The sequence below is a fragment of the Epinephelus lanceolatus genome, chromosome 2, assembly GCF_041903045.1.
Source record: "Epinephelus lanceolatus isolate andai-2023 chromosome 2, ASM4190304v1, whole genome shotgun sequence".
In the NCBI taxonomy this organism is placed as follows: domain Eukaryota; kingdom Metazoa; phylum Chordata; class Actinopteri; order Perciformes; family Serranidae; genus Epinephelus; species Epinephelus lanceolatus.
This window is the reverse complement of record NC_135735.1, coordinates 25,894,066-25,919,051: the sequence shown is the minus strand read 5'-3', so window position 1 is coordinate 25,919,051 and position 24,986 is coordinate 25,894,066. Positions and strand designations below refer to the sequence as shown.

Below are 24,986 nucleotides of genomic sequence, written 5' to 3'. Positions count from 1 at the left end.
ACCTGACCTGAAAATAAGAATCATGTGTTTTCGTCACTTCAGAATGACTTGTTTATATCTACATATGGAGCAGGTCCTCTTCCAAGGTCCTGTTGTACTACAATAGCCCAGAACAGACAATTCGGCCATTCACATCTTTGCATCAACCACTGTAGTTCTCCTACACACTCCCAAACCCTACACACTGGACCTTTAAGAAACATTCTCATCAAACCTGGGAAATACATGTGGTTGCTCCTGTGAATCTTTGTGTCCTATTGAAGGGCCTCAGCCATTAATGCAAACACAAACTGTGGAAAACAACCCGCATCCTCTGTAGTAGTGTACAGTACATGTAGAGCTTTGGAAGCTTGGAGTTGGAACGCAGTAAGCCACGAGACAGAGGGCGCGACCATGGCGCCAGCTGAGGTAGTAGAGTTTGACTGAATATGATCTTCCCAGGGACCCACGGTGGCAGCTTGAAGAGAGAGGTGTAGCTACCGGTAAACCCGAGTCACTGGGCTGGCGGAGTGGACCAGAAGGGAGGGGGGGCTGTGGCTACAAAGTCCCCACTCCTGTCACTGAAGGTCCATGTGCAAAAAGATATTTTTTTTTCCGAAAAGGAAGTATAACTGCTCCTACTAGAATGAACCGTTAAATCTGCTAGCCCACTGACGAACAGATAAAATCTCTTTACAACATGCTTTTATGTCATCATCCATACAATATGAAACATTCTCAACCCTGTTCCCAAGGTTTTCTAGACTGTAATAAATTAGAAATTGGAGTAGTTTTTGCTGTATTTAACAAAGCAGTTTGTCTGTCAAGCTGTTCGACACAGAAGGAGCTGGAAGCAAACCAGCTAGGAATGGTTCTCTGTGACCATGGCAGTCTGATGGCGGAGTGCAGAGGTTAATGGTGCTGCTAGATGCCAGTTATCCCCCCCTCCCCCAGTGGCCTGGTCCCATTAGGGCAGCTTCATGAACAGACCGTTGTCAATGGAAGGGACAGGCATAGGGCAGGGGAACTGAAAGAGACTCATGTCTGCTGTGAGGGCAGCCATGGCAGCAGGATCATGCTCTATCTGTGTCCTCAGAGCAGGGTCGATCTTCTCCAGCCGCCGCTTGATCCTCTTCGCCTCCCTCTCGCGGATCAGCCTGGCTTGCCTCTTCTCTGGCGTCTCGTTTGCCCTCTTCATACGCATGGCCTCCCTGTCTCTCTGCAGCCTGCGCGCCCGCTGCTCCTCTGATTCTTGCATCCTCTGCATGCGCTTGGCCTCACGGTCCCGCAGCCTCCTCAGCTCCCTTTCCTCGTCCGTCTCACACGCCCGCTTGTTCTTCTTTGCCGTGCGCTCGCGCTCAAGACGCTGCATGCGGGCCTCCAAGGGTTCGTTCTTCCTACGCAGAGCCCATTTTCGCATCGGCGACTGGGCCTCCACTAGCTGCTGATAGGCCACGCAGCTGTTGCACACCAGCAGCACTCCGGCAGGATACACCGGCATAGGGCCCAGGATGTCAGGGATGGGAGGAAAGCCTGAGGAAGAGGAGTTAAGAGCATCAGGGATAGATGCCAGTGAAGGCCCTTCAGAGAGGAGACTGTCAGGCAGTGAAGGAAAGGAGGGCCCTTGGTCAGAGCCTGCGCATGGTCCTGGGCCGTGGCATGGTCTGGGGCCTTGACACTGGCTGGGGATATGGCCTGGTCCCTGGCAGGTACGACTGGCTTGACAAAGGCTGGGGTTGGGGTCAGGTGGTTGACAGGGGCGAGGGCCCTGACATGAACTGGGACTGGGGCCTGGTCCGTGACAGGAGCAAGTGCCGTGGTCCGGGCTGGTCATGGGGCTGCTGGAGAGGGACATGGAACAGTTGTCTCTCCCATCGACATCCATCCTGGTTGTGTCGAGGACATCTTTAAGCTTCTCCCTAAGAAAAGACACAGTATTAAATAGCTGATCAGAGTAAAACATCCCCTAAGAGCCCTGATACAACATTTTCTGCTTTCTTAATGTGACCTCCTGATCACCAAATCCTTTAGTGTAGGTGTCTTCCTTCACTGGCCTGAGTAAGAAGGAGCTGCACGTCGTGTCTCATCACTAAACTGCTTCAAAAGTTAAAACATCAACTTGTTGTATGACAGCTAGTATTGTTTGAAATCTTCAGCTTGTACAAAAATGACAGTGAAGGGTACAACACAGACATTCTGGGTGGCAGTTAACACTTTCAGTCGTATTTTTGATAGCCACTAACTAACAGCTTGTAACCACAACCTGCCCCGTGTTGTTACATATTTTGGGACAACAGTTAATTCTAGTTTCATCTATCAAGCTGCTATGATTGACATGCTAAACTATTCAGTCCAGTGGAGGACAAGATGAGTCATTTCATCTTATTGTCTGGATCCCACCCACTCCACTGAGTTGACGGAGTGTAACGGGTTGTCAAATTTGTTTGATATGAAGCAATTTATGTTACTCATTTCCCCAGTTATTTGTTTCAGAGATGACCAAGGATCTGTGTCACATGACATGTGGTTAACCGTTAGCAGCCCAAGAGGAGGTGACTGTTTGTAGATAACACTATGGGAACCAAAAATGTGGCAGATGCTTTAAAAGTTAATCTATTCAGATATAATGAGGTTTTCACGCACAGCTAATCTGTAGCTTTTGTACATCTGCGCTCAGTTTCTACGTACTTTATGGTGTTTTACTCACAGTAACACCTGATTCTACCAACTACAACAGCTCATGATTTTTTTTTTCTTTTCGCTGCTTTTACATTACGGCTTCTCACTATGTTCCTCCTTTTACTACGTCTCCTGACCTTGCGAGTGCTGTTTAAATCTGAAATGTAACGCTAGTTGCTTAGCAACACGCTAGTTTATTTCCATTAAATCTGTCATTGCAGTACTAATTTTATTCATTCCTCATGTTTTGCATCCTGCCTTATCTCACACTTGGGAGAACCACAGCTCCATTGTGTTCCAGTGTGCTGTGACAAAGACATATTTTCATTTTTTGCACCCTATTTGATGGGTTTGACCGCCTGGTTGGATGTACAGTCAACCGAAATATTTGTCTTTTGAAAGATTGCGTCCTGCAATTTCTGATTAATTTTTAATTCGTTCACTACACACCTGCCAGACACATTTTTTGATGTTCTATGAGGATATAAACTGCAACATTAAAACCTGTTTCTCCTGCTGAATCAGTGATGTCTGCTGCCTTTGTTGTACGCTGATAAAAGGATCTGCTGCAGGTTGCTGAACCCTTAGATCTTGTTTGAAATATTTAAAAATTAATAAAAACAGTGGGGATATGATCAGGAACAAAACAGAAAAACCCATATGAGGTAAACACCGTATTTTAGGCTATTTATTATGATTTATTATTTATTTGTCTTTTATCTACGTGACAACTGTGGAAGCAGCTGACTTCATTATAACTTAAAAGGTGCAGTGTGAAGGACTTAGGGTGATCTTTGGCATAAATGTAATGTTATGTTCATTATTAAGTTTTTACTAATGTATAATCACATGAAACTAAGGATCTTTTGTGTTTTTGTTACCTTAAAATGAGTCCTTCATATCTACATATGGAGAGGGCCATGTGGCACCCCCATGTTTCTACAGAATGGACAAGCCAAACACTGGCTCAAGAAAAGGCCTTTCACATTTGTAAGTTACCTCAATGCCACCATAGGCTCTACAACCTGCTTGGAAAGGGAGGGGTGAGCAAAGGGGTACTCAGCTGGTTGCAATCTGCATCCTCACCACTAGATGCCACTAAATCCTACACAGTGCCTCTTTAAAGCAGGGTCTTAATTATTGATAATGTTATTAATTTGAAAAAAGGGCCAAAATAAAATATCTGTAACACTACATCTAAAGTATCTGCATAGTTCTGTCTTTAAATAAATAAAAGCAATAGGCATCAAAGACCTGAGAGGAGAGATACAGTGGAGATGAGCCGAACCTGTTAAAGTTGTTGGTGTCTGTGAAGCGTGCACCACAGACAGCGCAGTTGGAGAGGCGGTCCTCAGAGTGGATGAGAAGATGCCGTCCAAGTGAGCCAGGCGAACTCAGGGCTCGCCCACACACTGGGCACACATAGCTCTTGCTATTGCTCATCATAGTCGTGTGCTGTTAAAGACAGATTAAAAAAAAAAAAAAAAAAAAAAAAGAACAAGATGAAAGAAAGAAAGTGGGCAAAAAGACACATTCGAGAGCACACCACAGACATTAATGAACTCATTCAGCATATTTAAAACTCCTTAAACTAAGCAATTATTTGAAAGTCAGATACTGAAAAACTATTATCATTATTAATATCAAATCAAATTCAAAGACAATAAAAAAAATTAGTTTTCTTTTTGAAAAGCAGGTGGCATACACAACATTATTTGCTATTAAGTGCTCTAAATTTAGTACTAATGCCATACAACAGTGTATTGGGGAAAAAAAACGCCTATGAGTTAAAATGAATTGACAGGACATTTCATATTTTACAAATAATTTGGGAAGCATTCAAATGTGCTCCTCAGTGCCAAGAACAAGTCTTGCAATTTCATAGCACTGTAACAGTGGCAGCTGTGGTTTATGCCACTGTCCATACATTCCACACCGGTTAACAAGGCAGACACTGTTGTAATTCCTCAACATTACAGTGACAGAATGCACACTCATCTTTCAGTATCTATAAGTGCAAGAACCAAAAACGGCCTGACATTTGCAAAAAAAATATGAACAGCGTTGATTGTGTGAATTCTGCAAATGCTGAGGTAAGGTATAAATCAGCTACTGAATGTTAACTGAGATCTCACGGCCATTGGTAAACACAGACAATGAGAGTGGAAGGTGTGTATTGCTGTAAAATGACAGATAAAGAGCCTGGAAGAAGAGGTGAACCTGCAGCTGCAGCATTTTTAAGAGCATAAGAGATAATTTACCATCAGCAAATACATAATAATCTCCAATATATGTGGCACTGAATTCAGTTTTTTAAGATGCAAGACTCCTGTGCAGTTAAATGACATAGTAAGCACTAGGTCACACAACTCAAAACCTTCTCCCTCAACCTGCATTTCACTGAAGTGCTGATGCTTAAAGCTACTTAGGGGAATTAAAAGGCGGTGACCTTCGTCTAGCTTATTAGAAACAGACTGCAATAAAGGATCCAAAGCAGCTTTGTTTTCATGGTTCTGCACTGGATTAGGACAGGCGAGACAATGTTGCTCTCACCTGGTAGACATGGGAGATGAGCTTCTCAGGGCTGCTGAAATCCAGCGTGCAGAGAGGACAAACAAAGTTGTTGCCGTCTGCCCCTTCCTCGCTCTCCTGAGGGAAACGAAGCAGCATTAAAACACACATTTCAGGAGCAAAACCTACATCACAATTCTGTATCCTGTCAAGAGTAATCAAACTACCAAACTGAAACCAGATACTTCACATGATAGGTGCTTTGAGAATAATACTAGACAGCTTTTTCATGTCTTGCTGAGCCCACTGAAGTCACTACTCACTTCACGTTTCCAGCTGGAGCATTTCTGCAAGTGGTATGTTGTGATGTGTTGAGTGTGAATGAGCAAAATTCTCACAAGCGCCAGTGACTCACAAACAGTGACATGATGCTGTGTGCTGTCACAGATGTGACTCACACACAAGCTGAAATACAGAACACTTTCAAGCAGAAGGTCCTGGCACAGAACATATTGGCTGATACCAGGGGTGTTCTGCAAAAGTCCCTTAAACTGAAGTACTTGCTGTTGTTTCTAAGTGCGTAGGGGTGTATTTTAGTTTACAAAAGTGACAAGTTGTCACACCCCACAGAAGTGCTCAATCATTTTATGACACTGTATGAGATTTTTGCTGCTGAACAAAAACACCTCTTTTATCTACCAATTTCACTCATTTGACGAAAATCTCACGATAGTAAAATGGATTTTTAACAAGTTAACCAAATAAATATTTATACCTGGACGGACAAAAATGACAGCCATATAAATGTTGAATGTATCTCCGCACTAAACCAAGTTTGTGCTTCACAGTTTGATGAAAAGGAAACAATGACTGTGAAAATGTCAGATATAAGAGATATCAGTACTTCCTGTTTCTGTGACCCCACAGTCAAGTTATCTGCTATTTCTCTTACGTGCAATACATTAGCTGTGAATCAACAGTTAGCAGTGCTGTCAAAAAAAAAAAAAAAAAAAAAAAAAAAAAGGATTTACAGATACATGTCTTTAATATGTGAAACTGTTTCAATACTCATTTCACACACACACACACGTCGCTGCATCATCAGATTTTTTTGGGCAAGGCAAGGCAAGGCAAGTTTATTTGTATAGCACAATTCAACACAAGGTAATTCAAAGTGCTTTACAGAGACATTAAAAGCAACAAGACAATTTAAAACAATAAAAAGTCGATTAAAAAGGGAAATAGAAATTGAGAATGATAGTGATAATAATAAAATACAGTAACATAAAATAAAAACAGGCTCAATACATTGAACAGTCAGGATAAGAAAAGAAGTAGAATAATAAAAGGCATAAATCAGCAGTGTGTAGTTAAAAAGTACGGGCAGTAGAATACAGCAGGTAAGAATTTAATCTAAGAGTACGCTTCAGTAAACAATAATGTTTTTAGCCCTAATTTAAAGGAGCTGACAGTTTGAGCAGACCTCAGATCTACAGGAAGTTTGTTCCACAGGTGAGGAGCATAATAACTGAATGCTGCCTCACCTTGCTTGGTTCTTGTTCTTGGAACACACAACAAACCTGTTCCAGATGATCTAAGGGGTCGGGATCCTTTGTAGGGAACCAGTAGAGCAAGCGTGTATTTTGGTCCGAGACCATTTAGGGCTTTGTAGACCAGCAGTAAGATTTTAAAATCTATTCTTTGACTCACAGGAAGCCAGTGTAGCGATTTAATGACCAGTGTAATATGGTCCAGTTTCCTGGTGTTTGTAAGGACTCTGGCGGCAGCGTTCTGAATCAGCTGCGGCTGTCTGATTGATTTTTTGTTAAGTCCTGTAAATAAGCCATTGCAATAACCCAACCTACTAAAAATGAATGCATGAATAAGTTTTTCCATGTCTTGTTTAGACAGAAACCCCTTAATTCTAGCTATATTTTTCAGGTGGTAATAGGCAGATTTAGTAATAAACTTTAAATGGCTGTTGAAGTTCAGGTCTGAGTCAATAATAACACCAAGATTTCTGGCTTGATTTGTAGCTGTCAATGACATAGAGCCAAGGTGGGTGCTGATCTTTGCCCTTTCATTTCTAGGGCCAAAAATTAATACCTCTGTCTTTTCTGGATTTAGCTGGAGAAAGTTTTGGCACATCCAGTCACTGATTTGATGAATACAGTTACTCAATGAGAGTAAGGGACTGTAGTCGTGTGATGACACTGAGATAGAGAGTTGTGTGTCGTCGGCATACGTATGATAGGAGATGTTGTGATGTTCCATAATCTGGGCTAGGGGTAGCATATAGATGTTGAATAGAAGTGGTCCGAGAATGGACCCTTAAGGAACCCCACATGTGATCGTAGTTCGCTCAGATTCATGGTTACCAATTGACACAAAAAAGTCCCTATCTTGTAAGTAAGATTTGAACCATTGTAGCACAGTGCCGGTGAGTCCCACCCACTTTTCCAATCTGCTAAGTAGTATATTATGATCAACTGTATCAAATGCAGCACTGAGATCTAGTAATACCAGGACAGAGGATTTGCATGCATCATTATTCTGATGAATATCATTTAAGACTTTGATAAGTACAGTCTCAGTGCTGTGATGTGGCCGAAATCCAGACTGAAATGTGTTAAAAAGATTGTTTTGCATCATAAAAGTATGGATTTGCTGGAAGACAATCCTTTCAATGATTTTCGCCAAAGATGGCAGATTTGATATTGGCCTATAGTTACTAATTGTTGTGGCGTCCAGATTTGATTTTCTTAGGAGAAGTTTTATTACTGCAGTTTTCAAGGCCTGGGGAAACTGGCCTGCTTTAAGAGAAGTATTTATTATCTGCAGTACATCTGGAGCTATGCAGTTAAAAATGGTTTTAAAAAAGTTTGAAGGCAGAATATCAAGGCAGCATGTTGTGGGCTTTAATTTTGAAACCGTTTCTGTTAGAGTTGTGTAATCTAGGAGGCTAAAATGTCCTAGATTAACCGGAGGACAGGAAGGCACAAGTGTTATCATTCCTGAGCTGGAGCTGCACACTGCCTGTCTTATCTGTAATATTTTGTTTGTGAAGAAGGCTGCAAAGTCATTACATGACTTGTTAGACAGTAGTTCAGGAGGGAGTGATGCTGGGGGGTTGGTCAGTCTGTCCACTACAGAAAAAAGTGTGCGGGCATTATTACTGTTTCTACTGATAATCTCTGAAAAATATGATTGCCTTGCATTCTTCAGTTCCTGGTTATAGTTGTGAAGACTCTCTTTATAAATGTCGTAATATACCTGGAGTTTGTTTTTTCGCCACCTGCGTTCAGCTTGTCTACATACTCTTTTGTATTCTTTAACCAGTGTGGCGTTTCTCCAGGGTGCCTTTTTCCTACCTGACATAACTTTGGTCTTAATCGGGGCAATAGAATCAATAACAGTCATAACATTGGAACTAAAACTGTTTACAAGGTCATCAACTAGAGCTGAGGGCAGGGTTTGTGATGGTGTAAAACTCTGGGTGAATAATGCACAGGTGTTATCATTTATATAACGCTTTCTGATCACCTCTGCTTCACTTTTCATGGGATAAGCAAGGGTGGTCATTTTGAATGAAACACAGTAATGGTCAGATAAAGCGACATCGTTCACCACAACCTCAGAGATATTAAGACCTTTGGAAATAATTAGATCTAATATGTGTCCTCTGTTATGTGTTGGTTCTGTGACATGCTGAGAAAGCCCAAAGTTATCCAGAATATTTAACAGTTCCTTAGCACACCCATCTGTAAGATTATCAACATGAATGTTAAAATCTCCCACTAAAACAACACAGTCAAAATCCATGCACACAATAGACAGCAATTTGGCAAACTCATCAAAAAACCTTGCATCATATTTGGGGGGTCTGTAGATGGTCACTAAAATTGCTCGACAGGGGGATTTTAACTGAGTGGCAACATATTCAAAGGAGTCAAATTAACCATAAAACATTTGCTTACACTGGAAGCTGTCCTTGAACAGAGTGGCAACTCCGCCTCCTCTCTTATGTATTCTTGCTTCACTAAAGAAACTAAAATTTGGAGGGGCTGTCTCAATTAAAACTGCTGCACTATTTTCCTGACCTAGCCAAGTTTCAGTTAAAAACATAAAATCAAGTTTGTGCTTGTTAATAAAATCATTGATTAAGAAGGATTTGCCAGCCAGAGACCTGATATTTAGAAATGCTAGTTGTGAAACGTCTGTGTTTGACATGAGATACATATCAGATTTGATGGGTTGACTGTCCTTGATTTTCTGCAGTTGTTTTTATTTTCGCCATGCCGCCGGCTGAGTGAAATTGCCGGCATAAGGGGGAAAGTGGCATGGTGACTGTCCTATCTCTTCTTTCCTTGACATTCTTGCTGGGACAGAGACAATCTCTGCAGGTTTCTTGTAATGTGGAGGACAGAGTCACAGACCTTGACGTCATCATCATGGGAGGCGGTTGTTGTTTTTGGAGCAGTAACTGTCTGTCTGTCTGCTCCCTGTGTGCTGACCTTCCTGCTTATCAGTGCATATATGTTCTGATAAGATGACTCGATGGTGTGACGTATGTTGCAGCCAAGATGTTTGGAGCCAAGGTTGTTTGGGTGAATCCCGTCTGACATGAAGCGGCTTTTTATGTTTCAAAAAACATTAAAATTGTCAATAAATCCAACCTGTTGCTCGAGGCAGGTTGATGACAGCCAGGTGCTTTAGCCGAGGAGTCTGCTGAAGGACTTGCAACCTCTGCCGAGTGTTGGGATAGGTCCAGAGATGAAAAACACTCCTGAGTGAAGATTTTTAAGTGTTTCCAATAAAAACAAAAAGTCTTTCTTTAGGGTCTCAGACACAGATTTATTCGAGAGGATGTCAAATGAGCCAGCATGAATAACAATCTTCTTAATATGTGGCCGTGTAGACATAATGTCTGGTAGCATAGCTGCCACCTCTCTGACTGATGGGTTATTCATAGTTAGATTTTCAGTCCTGGCCATTTCCACCTGCCTCGTTATAAAATCCCCAATCAGAATAGTGTCTATCCTCTTAGCTTTGTTTTTGGCAGAATGCTCTCTGGCTCTTGGCCTGGCACTGGCTTGTGACCCGTTAACTTTGTTATTGCTCAGTTTCATAGTCTCACCTTTATGAGTTAAGCGACTCTGTTTCCTCTGTTGCCGCTCTGTTTCCGTGGTGTGTGCGAGGGGGGACACAGAGCTGTCCGCGCGGGGAGGCTGCCAGCTGTTAGCCGGGAGGGGAGCTGCCGGCAGAGGATGACTCCCAGACTGGGGAGACGTGGGACGGGCTGCATCATCCTTGAGCTCATCGGAGTCCGGCACTTCGACCCGCGATGACAGAGGCTCAAATCTGTTGGAAAGGCTGAGGTGGGATGAGAGACCGACGCCGAGTGAGGTCCTTTTTTTGCTCCGTAACACCACCTCCGACCATTGCGGCTTACGACGGGGTGTTGAACTGCTGGGCTGCGGAAGAGAGGAGGTAGGATCCCAGGCTACTTTGTCCTGAAGAGCAGCTTTTAACGAGGCGATCTGTAGAGACTGCTCGTGAGCCACGTCCAGGGTGTTTGTCAGCAGCTCAGATTGGGACTTGAGTTCCGCTGACAGCCTTCGGATGTCTTCCTTGAGGTTGGCAATGATCCTGTTTTTCTTAACGAGTTGCTGGTTTTCATCGGGAGGGCTGGATGTAGCCATTAGCTTAGCAAACCAAGCTAAGTTGCTACAGGTTGCTTCACAAGTCGGTTCCACTCAGGCTTGCACTGTGCCTCAGCCCTGCTCACACAGTACTAAAGTTGTGAAAAAGTGGTGAAAATATGGCAGTAGTCCTATGTATCTCTCGCAAATTAAGGTCCCAATGCTTTATAAGTATCCAGGATCTACTTTCTGTAGCTTTTAGCAGGAAAAAACAAGTATATCCACAAAATAATGTAAGCAAAGTGGAGCGCAAGCAGCAGAGCGTCCGCACTGTAAGAAAGCCGGAAGCAGAGGGGGGCTTTTTTGCCTTTAATGGACAGGACAGAGTGAAGATTGTGAAGTGGGAAGAAAGAGAGAGAGAGAGAGAGAGAGAGAGAGAGAGAGAGAGTGGGGGGACGACATGCAGCAAAGGGTAGCAAGCCGGAGTCGAGCTTGCGACTGCTGCAGCGAGGCATCGCCGCCTCTATACATGGGCACTATCCACTAAGCTACCGACGCCCCTTATGTATATCTTTTAAGAAAAATTCTAAATTTTATGCTCTCAACGGCAAAAGGGTATTGAATACTGATATTCTGCATGACAGCCCATTAGTATCATGACAACACTAATACTATACAATAGACCTGTAAAGCATACAGATGCCTCCGGTCATCTGGGACACATTTACTCAGCTTTCTCAGGATCAAAACCAAGCTAGGTGGAGCAACTTTGAGTTGACATGCCTCCCACCAGTGGAACAAGCTTCCTGAATACCTGAGGTCAGCTAAAACTCTTAAATTATTTCCATCAGGGTTTGAAATATTGTTGTTCACTGCGTCTTTCCAATAAGGTAGATACATAACTTCTTATTAATCTGTCTTTATTTCTTTTTCTTCCTTTATTGTCATTTATATGCCATTTTAATTTTGTCTTTACCCTGTAAAGCACTTTGAATTGTGTAGTGTCTAACTTGGTGCTATACAAATAAACTAGCCATGCCATACAGTAACTTAGACTGAGCCTGTTAAAACTCAGCAAATACTAAGTGGCATAGCTTCCAGAGACTTGACATCTACAGTACAGGCCAAAAGTTTGGACACACCTTCTCATTCAATGCGTTTTCTTTATTTTCATGACTATTTACATTGTAGATTCTCACTGAAGGCATCAAAACTATGAATGAACACATGCGGAGTTATGTACTTAACAAAAAAAGGTGAAATAACTGAAAACATGTTTTATATTCTAGTTTCTTCAAAATAGCCACCCTTTGCTCTGATTACTGCTTTGCACACTCTTGGCATTCTCTCGATGAGCTTCAAGAGGTAGTCACCTGAAATGGTTTCCACTTCACAGGTGTGCCTTATCAGGGTTAATTAGTGGAATTTCTTGCTTTATCAATGGGGTTGGGACCATCAGTTGTGTTGTGCAGAAGTCAGGTTAATACACAGCCGACAGCCCTGTTGGACAACTGTTAAAATTCATATTATGGCAAGAACCAATCAGCTAACTAAAGAAAAACGAGTGGCCATCATTACTTTAAGAAATGAAGGTCAGTCAGTCTGGAAAATTTTAAAAACTTTAAATGTGCCCCTAAGTGGAGTCGCAAAAACCATCAAGCGCTACAACGAAACTGGCACACATGAGGACCGACCCAGGAAAGGAAGACCAAGAGTCACCTCTGCTTCTGAGGATAAGTTCATCCGAGTCACCAGCCTCAGAAATCGCAAGTTAACAGCAGCTCAGATCAGAGACCAGATGAATGCCACACAGAGTTCTAGCAGCAGACCCATCTCTAGAACAACTGTTAAGAGGAGACTGCGCCAATCAGGCCTTCATGGTCAAATAGCTGCTAGGAAACCACTGCTAAGGAGAGGCAACAAGCAGAAGAGATTTGTTTGGGCCAAGAAACACAAGGAATGGACATTAGACCAGTGGAAATCTGTGCTTTGGTCTGATGAGTCCAAATTTGAGATCTTTGGTTCCAACCGCCGTGTCTTTGTGAGACGCAGAAAAGGTGAACGGATGGATTCCACATGCCTGGTTCCCACTGTGAAGCATGGAGGAGGAGGTGTGATGTGTGGGGGTGTTTTGCTGGTGACACTGTTGGGGATTTATTCAAAACTGAAGGCACACTGAACCAGCATGGCTACCACAGCATCCTGCAGCGACATGCCATCCCATCCGGTTTGCGTTTAGTTGGACGATCATTTATTTTTCAACAGGACAATGACCCCAAACACACCTCCAGGCTGTGTAAGGGCTATTTGACCAAGAAGGAGAGTGATGGAGTGCTGCGGCAGATGACCTGGCCTCCACAGTCACCGGACCTGAACCCAATCGAGATGGTTTGGGGTGAGCTGGACCGCAGAGTGAAGGCAAAGGGGCCAACAAGTGCTAAACACCTCTGGGAACTCCTTCAAGACTGTTGGAAAACCATTTCAGGTGACTACCTCTTGAAGCTCATCGAGAGAATGCCAAGAGTGTGCAAAGCAGTAATCAGAGCAAAGGGTGGCTATTTTGAAGAAACTAGAATATAAAACATGTTTTCAGTTATTTCACCTTTTTTTGTTAAGTACATAACTCCGCATGTGTTCATTCATAGTTTTGATGCCTTCAGTGAGAATCTACAATGTAAATAGTCATGAAAATAAAGAAAACGCATTGAATGAGAAGGTGTGTCCAAACTTTTGGCCTGTACTGTATATCCAAATGAATATTAACATCAACTGTTGCCTGTTTGACGCCCAACTGGTGGATGAGAGTTGGCCTCCAGTTATTAAGTTTATCATTCTCACAGCCCACACAAGTCTTGCAACATGTGATGTATTACATATCCCAAAATGAAACTGGGCACCTACACAGTGACACAGGGCAGATCCATGTCAATAATTTATCTCTGTGGAGTCTTGTTTGTATGTTCCTGCCAAATTACCAACTTCACAATACAGAGTCTTGATATGGAACATACAGACAGCGTTCAAACTAATACGAGATGAGGCAAAATATTGTGAAAGAAATAAAAAACATCACTATGAGCAATCAGTGGCATTATCTCTCACCTCTTTGACTCCCGCTCCTTGTAGGCGGCACTGCGTTCTCTTGGTGGTCATGTGGTCGTCAGCGGAGGTGTTGGAGGACGAGTCTTCACCGTGGTTGTCGAGGTCACTATCACTGTCTTCTATGGAGGCAAACACAGCCCTATCAATACAGACAGACAACAGAACACAGAGCAGGGCTTACTCTCACTAACACCCCTCAGTCCGAGGACGTCCCACAGAGTCTTTCCAGTCCTCCCCCCTGGCCCCTCCCTCCATCCTGTACCTGAGATGCTATCCTGCTCTTGTACTTCCTGGGAGTTGTTGCTGCAGCATTCACTGTCTTCGGTGAATTCGTCCCTGCCATCCATGTTAATAGTGTGCTGAAGTCCTGTGATGCCTGAAGTGTGGAATGGCCCTGGAGATAGAAAGACAGCGTAGCAGTCGGTAAGACAAGTGTTTACAGTGAGCCGAATAAAGAGCTCTGTCTGGAGTCGGCTAGTAATACGACAATATACACCGATCAGCCAAAACATTAAAAGCACTGACTGGTGAAGTGAATAACATTGATCATTTTGTGACAGTGCAATGCTCTTCTGAGGAAACTTGTGCTGGCATTCATGTGGATGCCACTCGACACGCCTCACCCACCCAAACGACAAGACAGACCAAGAAAACCTTCGGTGACAGAGCCTTCTCCAGAACAGCACCCCGACTATAGAACTCCCTCCCCCAACCTGTTCGCCACTCTCCCTCACTTCCCATATTCAAATCCCGCCTGAAAACCTACCTCTTCTCCCAAGCCTTCGACCTCCCCTACCCCTAACCACCTCCACCCCACTGACTGTTCCTATACCGCCTGTGTTACATCCCATCATTTCTTTTGTTCGCTATGTTGTCTTCTGCTTGTTCCCCCGTCTGTCACTACCCCTTTTGTGTTACTATGTAAGCGTCTTTGGGTCTTTGAAAAGCGCTATACAAATTTAATGTATTATTATTATTATTATTATTATTGAGTACACCCCCTACTGGCAACTGCACTCCCTGATGGCAGTGCCCCCCAAGCCAGGACAATGCACCATGCCACACCATAACAAGTGCTTAGGAATGGCTCGGCAGACGTGACTAAGCTCAAGGCGTCAACCTAGCCTCCAAATTCCCCAGATCCCAATTTGATTGAACATCCGTTGGGTATGCTGGTACCTTACCTCACAACCCACAGGACTCAAAGGATCCGTCAACAACGCCTTGGTGCCAGACAACACAGGACACCCCCAGAGGCCCCATCATAGATCGGACTTGGCTCTGACCTGTCAAGGCCTGGAAAAATGACCTCCGGGGCACCGGTTTGTCCCACAGATGCTCGATCCGATTGAGATGTGGGGAATTTGAACACTAGGTCAATGCCTTGAGCTCTTTGTCACGTTGCTTGGGCCAATCCTGAGCAGTTTTTGTGGTGTGGCATGGTGCATTGCCTTGCTAGGGGGCTACTGCACTCAGGGGTACTGTTGCAATGAGCGGGGGTACTTGGTCTACAACAATATTTAGGTGGGTGGAGTGCGCAAAGGGGTATCCACATGAATGCCAGGACCAAAGGTTTCCCAGCAGATCATTTCATTACTGCATTGTAATGAAATGATCGATGTTATTCACTTCACCTGCCAGTGGTTTTAATGTTTTGGCTGATTGGTGTACAATATAAATTTGCCTACCAATCACAGACTTTGTCATACTGTAGTATTTATCCTTCAACATCTCTTTCACATTTATTTGTGTATTCATCAATGCGATAAAGTAACTTAAAATGTCAGGTATTTAATTTTCCAGAAACAGACACTCTTGTTTTATCCATTATTAATCCAACTGATTTTCCAGAAAATGTATTAAGTGACAATATACATGTGATGATGATAAAGTAGACGTAGATGGTGCAAAACCTCCCTCTCATTATTTAAAATGAGCCCTCATATTGGTGGTTGATACGACTAAAAATGAATAAATCAATAACAAAATGCCTGCCAGTCAAGTTTGCAAATGAAACCGGTGCAACAGGCTGGAGAACTGGAAAAAAATCAATGATTTTTTATGTTTGCCGACCACATGAAAGCAACACCAAGCCTATCTATAAAGTTTCACAATTAAGGAGACTGCATACCCTGTACTATACAGGGAGAACATACATGTGTCAACAGACAACAGACGCCACTATGACTGTGCACCATGGTGGCAGGACCTCCTCTTGGGAAATTGACATCATAAATAACGTGCTTTTTAAATTTTGATTCATAATATTCTATATAGAGCTAAGCACGAACATGACTTAGTTCAGTTTAAATACAGAGGCCTCCCTTTCACCCATAAATTGTACCGAACATATGAGTGGTTTATCTCCATAGAAACAGCATCTAGTCTCATCATAGTTCACCACAAGAAGGTATGAATTTTTCAACACTGGTGCATTCGCCTATAGCCTGGAGTTAAGGTTTTGTCTACATTAATATACATGAAATGTGTCCCGGCCTCTAATGTCTGAACATTCGGCCTTTTAATTAGCACATGCATGATTAGCACAATGTTGATGAGATCAGCACAGTTCAACAAAACATCCCACATAATGAATTAATAACATGATTTTAGTTTTTTTATGGAGACTTTTTGGCTCCACTCATGATGTGGACCACATCAACTTCTTCGCCGGCTTTCCTGTGAAGCATCCGACGCTGAAACATAATGAATGCTAAGCCGTAGAGGCAAGCTCACCGACATATACATGCACACACATTAACTTCATTTGCATCCCAACCCCCACTTTTTCACACACACATATACACTCGCAGATACATGCTAGCTCTGTTCGACAGCCATGCTGCAGTCCCACAGGGGAAGCAGCCTGCACTCTTTTCCTCTAGCTAACTGCCTTGCTACTCAGTGTGTTTCTCCCTCTCCCTCTCTCTCTCAGTACCACCCACACACTGAACAGCCTGGCTCGCCCTCTGTCCTCCCTGCTTGTATGTAGCTCTGACTACTTCCATATCTATACCATCAGCTCTGAGGGGGAGGATGAAGCTTCATACCATGACAGCCCATATGTGGCTTAACTCCTTGTGATGCCACTCTTTGTTTTACAGCTCTGCCGGTTGCGGGATTCTGCAGAATCACTTCGCTTGCCTTATTAGCGCACTTGACCCTGTATTTAACTGCCAACTCTGCTTCACTGGGAAATTTGTTGAGAGCTCCTCCGGCATTCACATGCGAGAACATCCCACTTCAGGTCGCTAAAATTAATGATAGCTTAAAATCCAATTTTCTTCCCTTATGTGCACTCTCTCCATTAACGCAGATCAGAGATGGGAGAGAGATCCTGACTTCAGTTACTTGAGAGTGACAGAAGTAATTACAGCCCTCGTCACAATCCTGAGGTATTGCGCACATGCACGCACTCTCTCTCTTTCCCTGAGTGTCTGATGAAAACAGAGGTATAATCTTGAGGAGGTTTATCATTCTACTATTTGGCTGCTGGCAAGAAGTTAGTATGTGAATGCAGTTTGGGCACTTTTCCCATAGAAATCAAAGCATTCATTAGCACTGGTAGAGTGGGTCGGAGTATTGAACTATGAACTACTACAACAAGCTGGCTTCACGGCACATAGCCAATGATTGATGTGTGAGAGATACCCATCCCCCCACTGCGAGGGCTCTGTCTGTACATCTGTCTCTCCTCGCTCCCTTCCCTCCCTCCCTCCCTCCCTCCCTCAGTCTCTGCCACTGTGATGTTATCTCTGAGTCTGTGTGTCTGTAGGCAGGAGGTGACGCAGTGTCTGACTGAATCCAGACAAAGAGACAAACTCATCAGCCAACAGACACACAGAAGAGGGAGAGAGGAGGGGAGGAGGGGGGGGCAGTGGTGGTGGTGATGTTGGGGGGGTGGAGGGGTAGCGCGCAAAACAAAACAGACAAAAGATAGAAGGCCAAAACTCTACTCAAACACCAAGCAATGGGGGTCCTGTTGAATTCAAAGCCCCCTCCTTCTCCTTTTCAGCTGCCGTCCCCTCCAAAAACACACAACACCGTCTGATTCTGCAAGAAGTGCTGGGGCCTCTGTCTCACATCCACACACACACGTTAAGGAGAACGAGGATGGTGGGCCGCACGTCCGATCAATTCTCACTCTGATTAACTGGTGCCCTAATACTACAGAGAAGACGGTGAAGTGACAGACCATTTTTCTCTTTGAGGAAGACTTTCTCTGGTTAGTTTGGCACCTGAAATTAACCTCAATCACCCTCCTTGATTGTTTCCACGGAAAAGTAATATTTACATTCTTATTTTGGGGCTTTTGATGCGGCCACAAGACTGCACTGTCACCATGAAAGCACACGGCAATCACAGATAATCAAAACACATTTGTGCTGAGCTAATTTGGGAGAACATTTGGGAGGCAACGTCTTATTTTTAGCTCTTTCAAAGCAAAGTTCAGATACATGACAGAAACAGATGTATGAAAAACTGTACTTTTCATGTTAGATGCAAATCCAATTAACAAAAAATGTGGCTTGTGTACTTCTCACACATACTGTGTGTATCTGAAAAGTTCTGAAAAAGCCTGGACAGTCCTTACAAAGTTGTTTTTTTCATGGTAAAACATGTCCCCATACTTTCAAACATACTGATGTGTGTTTACTGTCAACCTGAAGGAGACATTAACTTTTCTCTGTAAAGCATGGACCACCTTCAGTTCTAATTAAGTTTTATATAATGCTGTTTTTCTCGCTGTTGTTGCACATCAAACTCAAGGAGGAACACAAATAGCTAGACAGACAGCACTGTTGTATTATTGTCTGGAATTCCCTGTGTGTGTGTGTGTGTGTGTGTGTGTGTGTGTGTGTGTGTCAGCCCGCCTGCCTGTCAGACTGTCTCCCTGCCTGTCTGGTCTGTCAGTCTGTCTATCTGGTCTGACCCTCTCAGGGGGGACAGCTCTGTGCATGCAATTCATACCTCACAAGAAAAGGCAGGTAAAACAATCAAGGCAAAGCAGAGCAAAGCCAATGTACAAAAACACAGAGCCTGAACTCACACGCCGGTGACGCAGCGGGACATATAGCTTGTCAAGTCTAAAAAATGTTTTGCAATCGTCACAGCATGGAGTGTACTAATGTATGCCAACATCACATTGTATCGGGCCCTCCTGAGGGTGTTCAGCTCCCACCCTGGACTCTCCTAGAAGTGTTACAGAGCAGCAAATGAGCTCATTAGCTCACAGGGATTATTGCAGTCAAGGGAGCAAGATGCATTTCAACAGCAGTTTAAACAAACTATGTTTAGAATGGGCTGCAGCATACATAACTTCAGCAGATTACGCTGGGCAATCCCCTTCTGTGAACTGACGCGAGCTCTTTGAGAGGTTAGCGTGCTGTCCACCAAAAATAAGATCTGGGGGGGAAGAAGGCCAAAACGCTAACAGTTTATTCACATCAGGTGTCTCCCAAGTATTCCTTAATTTCAATTAATTCATTTTTGTCTGTTGTATGCCAGTATTTTTTTAGAATATGAAATCAAAACAGGGTGCCACAGTTCATAATAGTGTCGTGCCACTGATGATATGCAGGAGAGCCCTGAACGCAAACAAGGATGCTTGAAGATGATGTTAACATGATGTGCCGGATTAGATTTTCATGTGATTTTTGAGTGATCTCAAAAAAAAATCCCACTACCGTGCAAGGTGAGCACAATGTGCCACTCAGAAAACACTCAATATGAAAAAATGTGCAGAAATATGGCTTCTTATAGCAAGAAATACTGTGGATATCTCCTTTAAAAGGGAGAAAAGAGACGACAGAAACAGCAATCCCAAAAACTACTGTCAACCTTAAGTACAGAGCAACTGCACATATTTTGACAAGATAAGGCTTTACTTTGTTTTGCCGATTATGTGTCCTGATGTGCAAATAATGACTATTTTCATTATTAACTAATCTGCAGATTATTTTTCTTGATGGACAGAAAATAACGTGTACAGAACCAAAGGTGATGAAACATAACTACTTATTTTTTCTGATTATTTATGACAAAGAAAAGCATTTAACCAGGGAGTGTTTGGCCCTTTTTCTTAAAAAATGACTAACACAATTAGATGATTATCCTGCCTATTTCTTTGCTGTCAGTCCACTAATAGATTGATTGATTAATTAATTGTTTTAACACTGCTGCTCTGTATTGCTTTCTTGTCATCTTGTACTAGAATCGAGATGTCAGAGCAAACTGAATTGACACCATGCAGTGTGTAAAAGAAGCGCTTGTCTCCTCCGATCACTGTTTAACTATCAGCGTATGCTGGTTGTGAAGAGACTCAAGGTCTGACACTGAGACATGTTTTTGCTAAATTGATCTGCCGAAATGACACCTTAAAACAAAACACAGAAGCCAGAAACGTGGTTAACCACAAGCCCTGACGTACAGGAAGATACTACCATGGAACTTCTTGCAAATCAGTCTGCTTGAAAAACACACAAACAGTGGTATAAATTCCAAGTCCCCAACATGTGGCTGAAAGTTTGCACACATTATCAAATTCAAAGGAAAGGCATTTACATAGCTATGTCACAAAACTGTGCACTACTTCTGCATGAGATCAAGGCGATGAGCGCCTCTACGCATTATCAATATACCGATCTGTCTGAGTTTGTCAAAATAGTGACAACTATTTACCAGAGATGTGCTCACTTGAATATTATTTATTCAGCTACTTGTAATTTTCTTTTTTTAATATTGCATAAGCCTAGAGTTTGTTTTAGGCGATACGTGTTGCTTTCCACCTCAGTTCCTATTGTTTGCATGCATATGTAGCTATGTCCGTACAATTACTCAAGGGGCTATTGTGGAATAAAGAAAGCAAAAAAATCATTGATCAGTCAATAAAGCCTTCAGCTGGACTCTCACATACAGTACAAACCAAAATAAAAGTGAGATATCAAGAAAACTTTCACTCCTTTTATCAAAACTCAACCCATAAACATATCTCCAATATTTATTTGCCAGCTGCTCACACAACACACTCTGCATACAATAGAGTATGTGATGGCATGTCATGAGGTACCCTGTCTATGGTGTAACGCATCTACATGGATCTATTACAAGCTACAGCGGACATCAAGGAAGGCAATGAAACGCTGTCGCTACAGAAACAATATTTTTTTGTCAAACAGCCAAAGTAAACACGGACAACAGACGTGACATGGATATATAACGCGTGAAATAGCATTAAAGCAATACCTGGAATACCTACAGTCAACTTTGAAGGGGTTGGTCTGTTTTCGCCTGGACATATTACTGCCCACTCCCGGCAAAAAAAAACTGGAATCTCCTCCACAGATACCCTGAGACCAGTCCAGGTGTTTTCCGCACTATGGACAGATGATGAGCCAAATAATAATAATAATACAAAAAATGTGATCAGATCCACTCGATCAGCAGAGCCGGGATCATTCACGGTGGTAAAAAGATAAAAAACGGATACATCAAGAGTCACATCATTACAGCCGTTACAAAAAAAAAATCCCCTCCAGTCTCCGGTCGATCAGGGGGGTTAAAATGATGTCCAAGCCCGAGCACAGAGACACCGAGCGGCCCCGAGCTGCTCCGATCCCGAGCCGCTGGCACCCGTGCGCTCACTGCAGCGATGCACGAGCTCAGCTGATCTCTAACGTAGAGGCAGTGAAGCTACGCCGAACAGGATTGTGGGATATGCAGGGACGATGGGGAGTTCATGCTAAAGATACTATGGTGCGTTCAGGTAGTGTGGGAGAAGCAACGACTGTGTAGAAAAACCTCACAAAATGTACATATATATTAAGATTTATTTTTTTTATTTTTAAGAAATAAGATAAATCTTAAAGTGGTCGAAATATATATGCTAAATATATCTGAGTGTTGGCTTTTGCCCGGGTCCACCCTTTAAATCTGTCTATATCAGGCAAACTTTGCTTTATAATGTAAAATATTAATGGGAGAAACAACATATTTTAGTGTCTAAAATATTCAGAATTAATGCCATTTAAAGTACTCTATTTTTAACATTTCTGTGTATTTGTAAACCTATTAAATATTTAGTGGAAGTAACTATAAATAGGTGGTGCCCTACATTGTGAAACTACTATTTTCAAGGTCACAAATAAACCTTCATACTTAAATTTTATAAGTCATAAAAGCGCTAAAACCTAAAATTAAATCAGCTTATGAGCTTGCATGTCAACAGATTCATCTCCAAAACACCCAAGCACAAAATACAACAGCAAGCTGTAGCCTGTCATAGATTCAAAAATGAATATTTAATCATTTAAGGAGTAGGTTAAATTAGAAGAAATTAATTAGTATATGTTCCTTACCACATGATTTTATGTTGCACAACTTCTCTAGAATAAATTAAAGCCTGACCAATATACCAACAATTTATCTGAAAACAATATTTCAGCCAATATTTGTTTCACCAATGCACAACATTAATGTTTTAGATTATGATCCCTGAATTAGGTTATTTATTGAGTGTGACCAAGTTATGAGCAGAACATTTTACACTTCAAGAAAAGTGTCAGTGCTCTCTGGTGGACAAACCAAGCAATGGCGACACTGTTTCTAAATGACCACAAACATATCTTTGCCATTTCTGTGCTGCAATTTTTTGTCACTTATTGGCCCAAACTTATACACACACTGATATACTGTAACCTATATGTGATAAATCAATATCAGCAGATAATGAGGGTTCTAGTGTGAATATATATGATTCTCGGTGGATATTATCTGGCATGTGTCTTACTGAATTGATTTTTAGGGGTTGTTAAGTCAAATCACAAAGAATGTGCCTGCAGATCCAATGAAAACTGTTGAAAGCACAGATTAAAAAAGAAAGAGAAAAAAAAAAAGATTAAAGAAGAAAGCACAACATTGTTTCTGGAAAGTCACATTGCTGTCGAACATTTCAAGTGCTCAAAGCAAGACAAATCTAATTCCTCTTATCTCCAAAAAAATATTGTTTTGGCAGAGATCTCAGAGGCAAGTGAGGCAAAACTTGGCCACACTGAATCAAAACCACCAGCCTAGCACTGAGGATAATTAAAAATATGTGTTTTGTAATTTGGGTGAAACAATCCTTAAATTCGATGATCCAGATTTGACACAGCAAAGTTATTTGAGTAACTTTGTATTCCTGCTGTGTGATACAGGCCTCTAGAGTAGATGAATGCTGATAGGAGTGTTTGTTCAACCAGACGATAAGCCTCTGGGGCTGGCAGCTCAAAAATATGAAGAAGTGACTTGATGGGTGTGCACTTGTATAAACACTGATATAATGATGATTCATAGGCGCTTAAACGTCTACAGTAAGACTGACAAAAGTGCTTTGTGCAATTCAAAAAAATATCTTGAGGCAAAACAAAATTTAGCGTTTTCCAAAAGGAAAGGCCACATTAAATTAATGCACTGTACATGAAAAGTAGCATCACATTAAACGCTTACAACATCATGCGATATGTTTTTCTCTTAATTTTTCTGCCATGGTTCAAAGAGTTTGGACATTTTTGATCATTATATGTACCTATTTGTTTTGTAGCCTTGTGATGAACTAACCCTCTCAGGGTGTCTATCTTCCTCCTGCTGTATGCTTGAATAACCTCCTGCCTCCCTTCATCATTACCAGGAATACGTAATACCAATATAAGAATACATTTCTTAAATTGAGGTCCCAAATGTAAGCTTCTGAATATTTACTTGAAAACTAAGATTAATGATATCTAATATCTTTCACTACAAACCATACGTCTCAAAATGTCCTTTAATCCTTATTTAAAAGCAATACTTTCTGCAGTAAATAAATACCCTTGTTACAAGAGAGGCTCCTTCTGTTTTAAGAATTCTAAAGCATTAGTTTCTGTCTTAAAACATATGAAAAAAGGCAGATCAAAGAACTAGAAATGTCACTGATGATAATGACAAAGCAAGTTAATGTTAGACTATAGCACTAAATATGTCCAAGATGATTTTAGTGTTTCCATATGACATGAAAACAAGTGGAAATGTGTAATAAGGTCATTTCCACCTCTGAATTCCCATCCAGTAGATTCCCTGTTTACTCAGATGGTCATTTTAACACACTGAGGCTGCGAACACATGAACCACAAGCTCAATCACAGTCTTTGCATCATAATTACATCACTGCAATTAGTCATAGGCTCATAAAAATGACCTTCTTTGTGACACCATCATCCTTTTTTGACCAGTGCTTTTGGTAACACCCATGTAATTATTGCTGTTGTTACTTTAATATTAATCACAGCTGACTGGTGTGTTATTTCCATCTGACTTTATGTTTGATCACAATGATTTTGAAAACCACCCCAACTTGACTATATTTCCGTCTAAGGCCTGAGACATAATCTGACGCCGTCCTTTTATCTAATGTTTAATAAACTATTAATCAAGCCCAGCCTACAGAATAATTTCTTGGACAGCACAGCACCAACACTAGGTGGCGCTACAAGCCACTGAACTGCTAATGTCATAACATTTCATGTAGTCGTCATCACTGACTGCCACGAGTAAACGGACCGCAGCACGACATTGACGGGGTAAAAATGTATTCCTCCGCAGGGTTAAGAGAAAATATGCCATCTCAACAAAATAATCTCGTCGTGTCATGAAATTCGTCGCGTTTATCTAGCAGGTGACACATGACACACGTTAATGCTCAAACTAAAAGCCCCGGTGTAAACAATTATCTAGAGTCAATCAGCTTGTGAGATCAACGAGATAACGTTAACGTTAGTTAGCTAGCTGGCTAAAGATAACAAGCCGAACGTTAGCCCTTTATAGTCAATGCGAGGACGATGGACGAGAACAAGCTCACTAGCTAGACAGCGGCTATAAAGAAGACATAATTCATCTATTACCCATGGTGTCCAGTGAACACTGGCATATCAGGTGGGAGTCTCGGGCAGAGGCACAGACAGTGATGAAGTCCTCTATAACAAGCTAACGTTACTGTGCTGTGCGGTGATGTTAAACTTCAGCTCTGTGCAGGAGGCTGTCCGCGCTTCTTTCACGAAC

At 42.2% G+C, this 24,986-nt stretch overlaps 1 protein-coding gene across 6 annotated transcripts; it reads right to left on the bottom strand.

Moving 5' to 3' along the window:
• Positions 1-806: 806 nt before the first annotated feature.
• Positions 807-24,971, bottom strand: znf821 (zinc finger protein 821). 6 transcript variants are annotated; one of them, XM_033628434.2, is made up of 6 exons: positions 24,830-24,971; positions 14,176-14,307; positions 13,914-14,032; positions 5,212-5,307; positions 3,947-4,113; positions 807-1,898 (listed from the first exon to the last, which is right to left on the bottom strand). In XM_033628434.2, exons 1-6 carry the CDS (start codon positions 24,831-24,833, stop codon positions 947-949), a joined length of 1,470 nt encoding a protein of 489 aa, XP_033484325.1. In that variant the 5' UTR covers positions 24,834-24,971; the 3' UTR covers positions 807-946. The 6 variants fall into 6 exon arrangements, with proteins under 6 accessions (XP_033484325.1, XP_033484300.1, XP_033484307.1 ...); XM_033628409.2 differs by lacking the exon at positions 24,830-24,971 and adding an exon at positions 21,172-21,344; XM_033628416.2 differs by lacking the exon at positions 24,830-24,971 and adding an exon at positions 21,172-21,344 and having other exon boundaries at positions 5,212-5,304.
• Between the last annotated feature and the right edge of the window lie 15 nt (positions 24,972-24,986).

Excerpts from the sequence above, each read along its gene's own strand:
- znf821 (XM_033628409.2), bottom strand. The coding sequence starts at position 21,211 with ATGTCCAGGCGAAAACAGACCAACCCCTTCAAAGTTGACT. Across the intron at positions 4,114-5,211 it reads TCATCTCCCATGTCTACCAG|CACACGACTATGATGAGCAA; the intron begins GTGAGAGCAACA and ends TGTCTTTAACAG. Across the intron at positions 1,899-3,946 it reads GACACCAACAACTTTAACAG|GGAGAAGCTTAAAGATGTCC; the intron begins GTTCGGCTCATC and ends GTCTTTTCTTAG.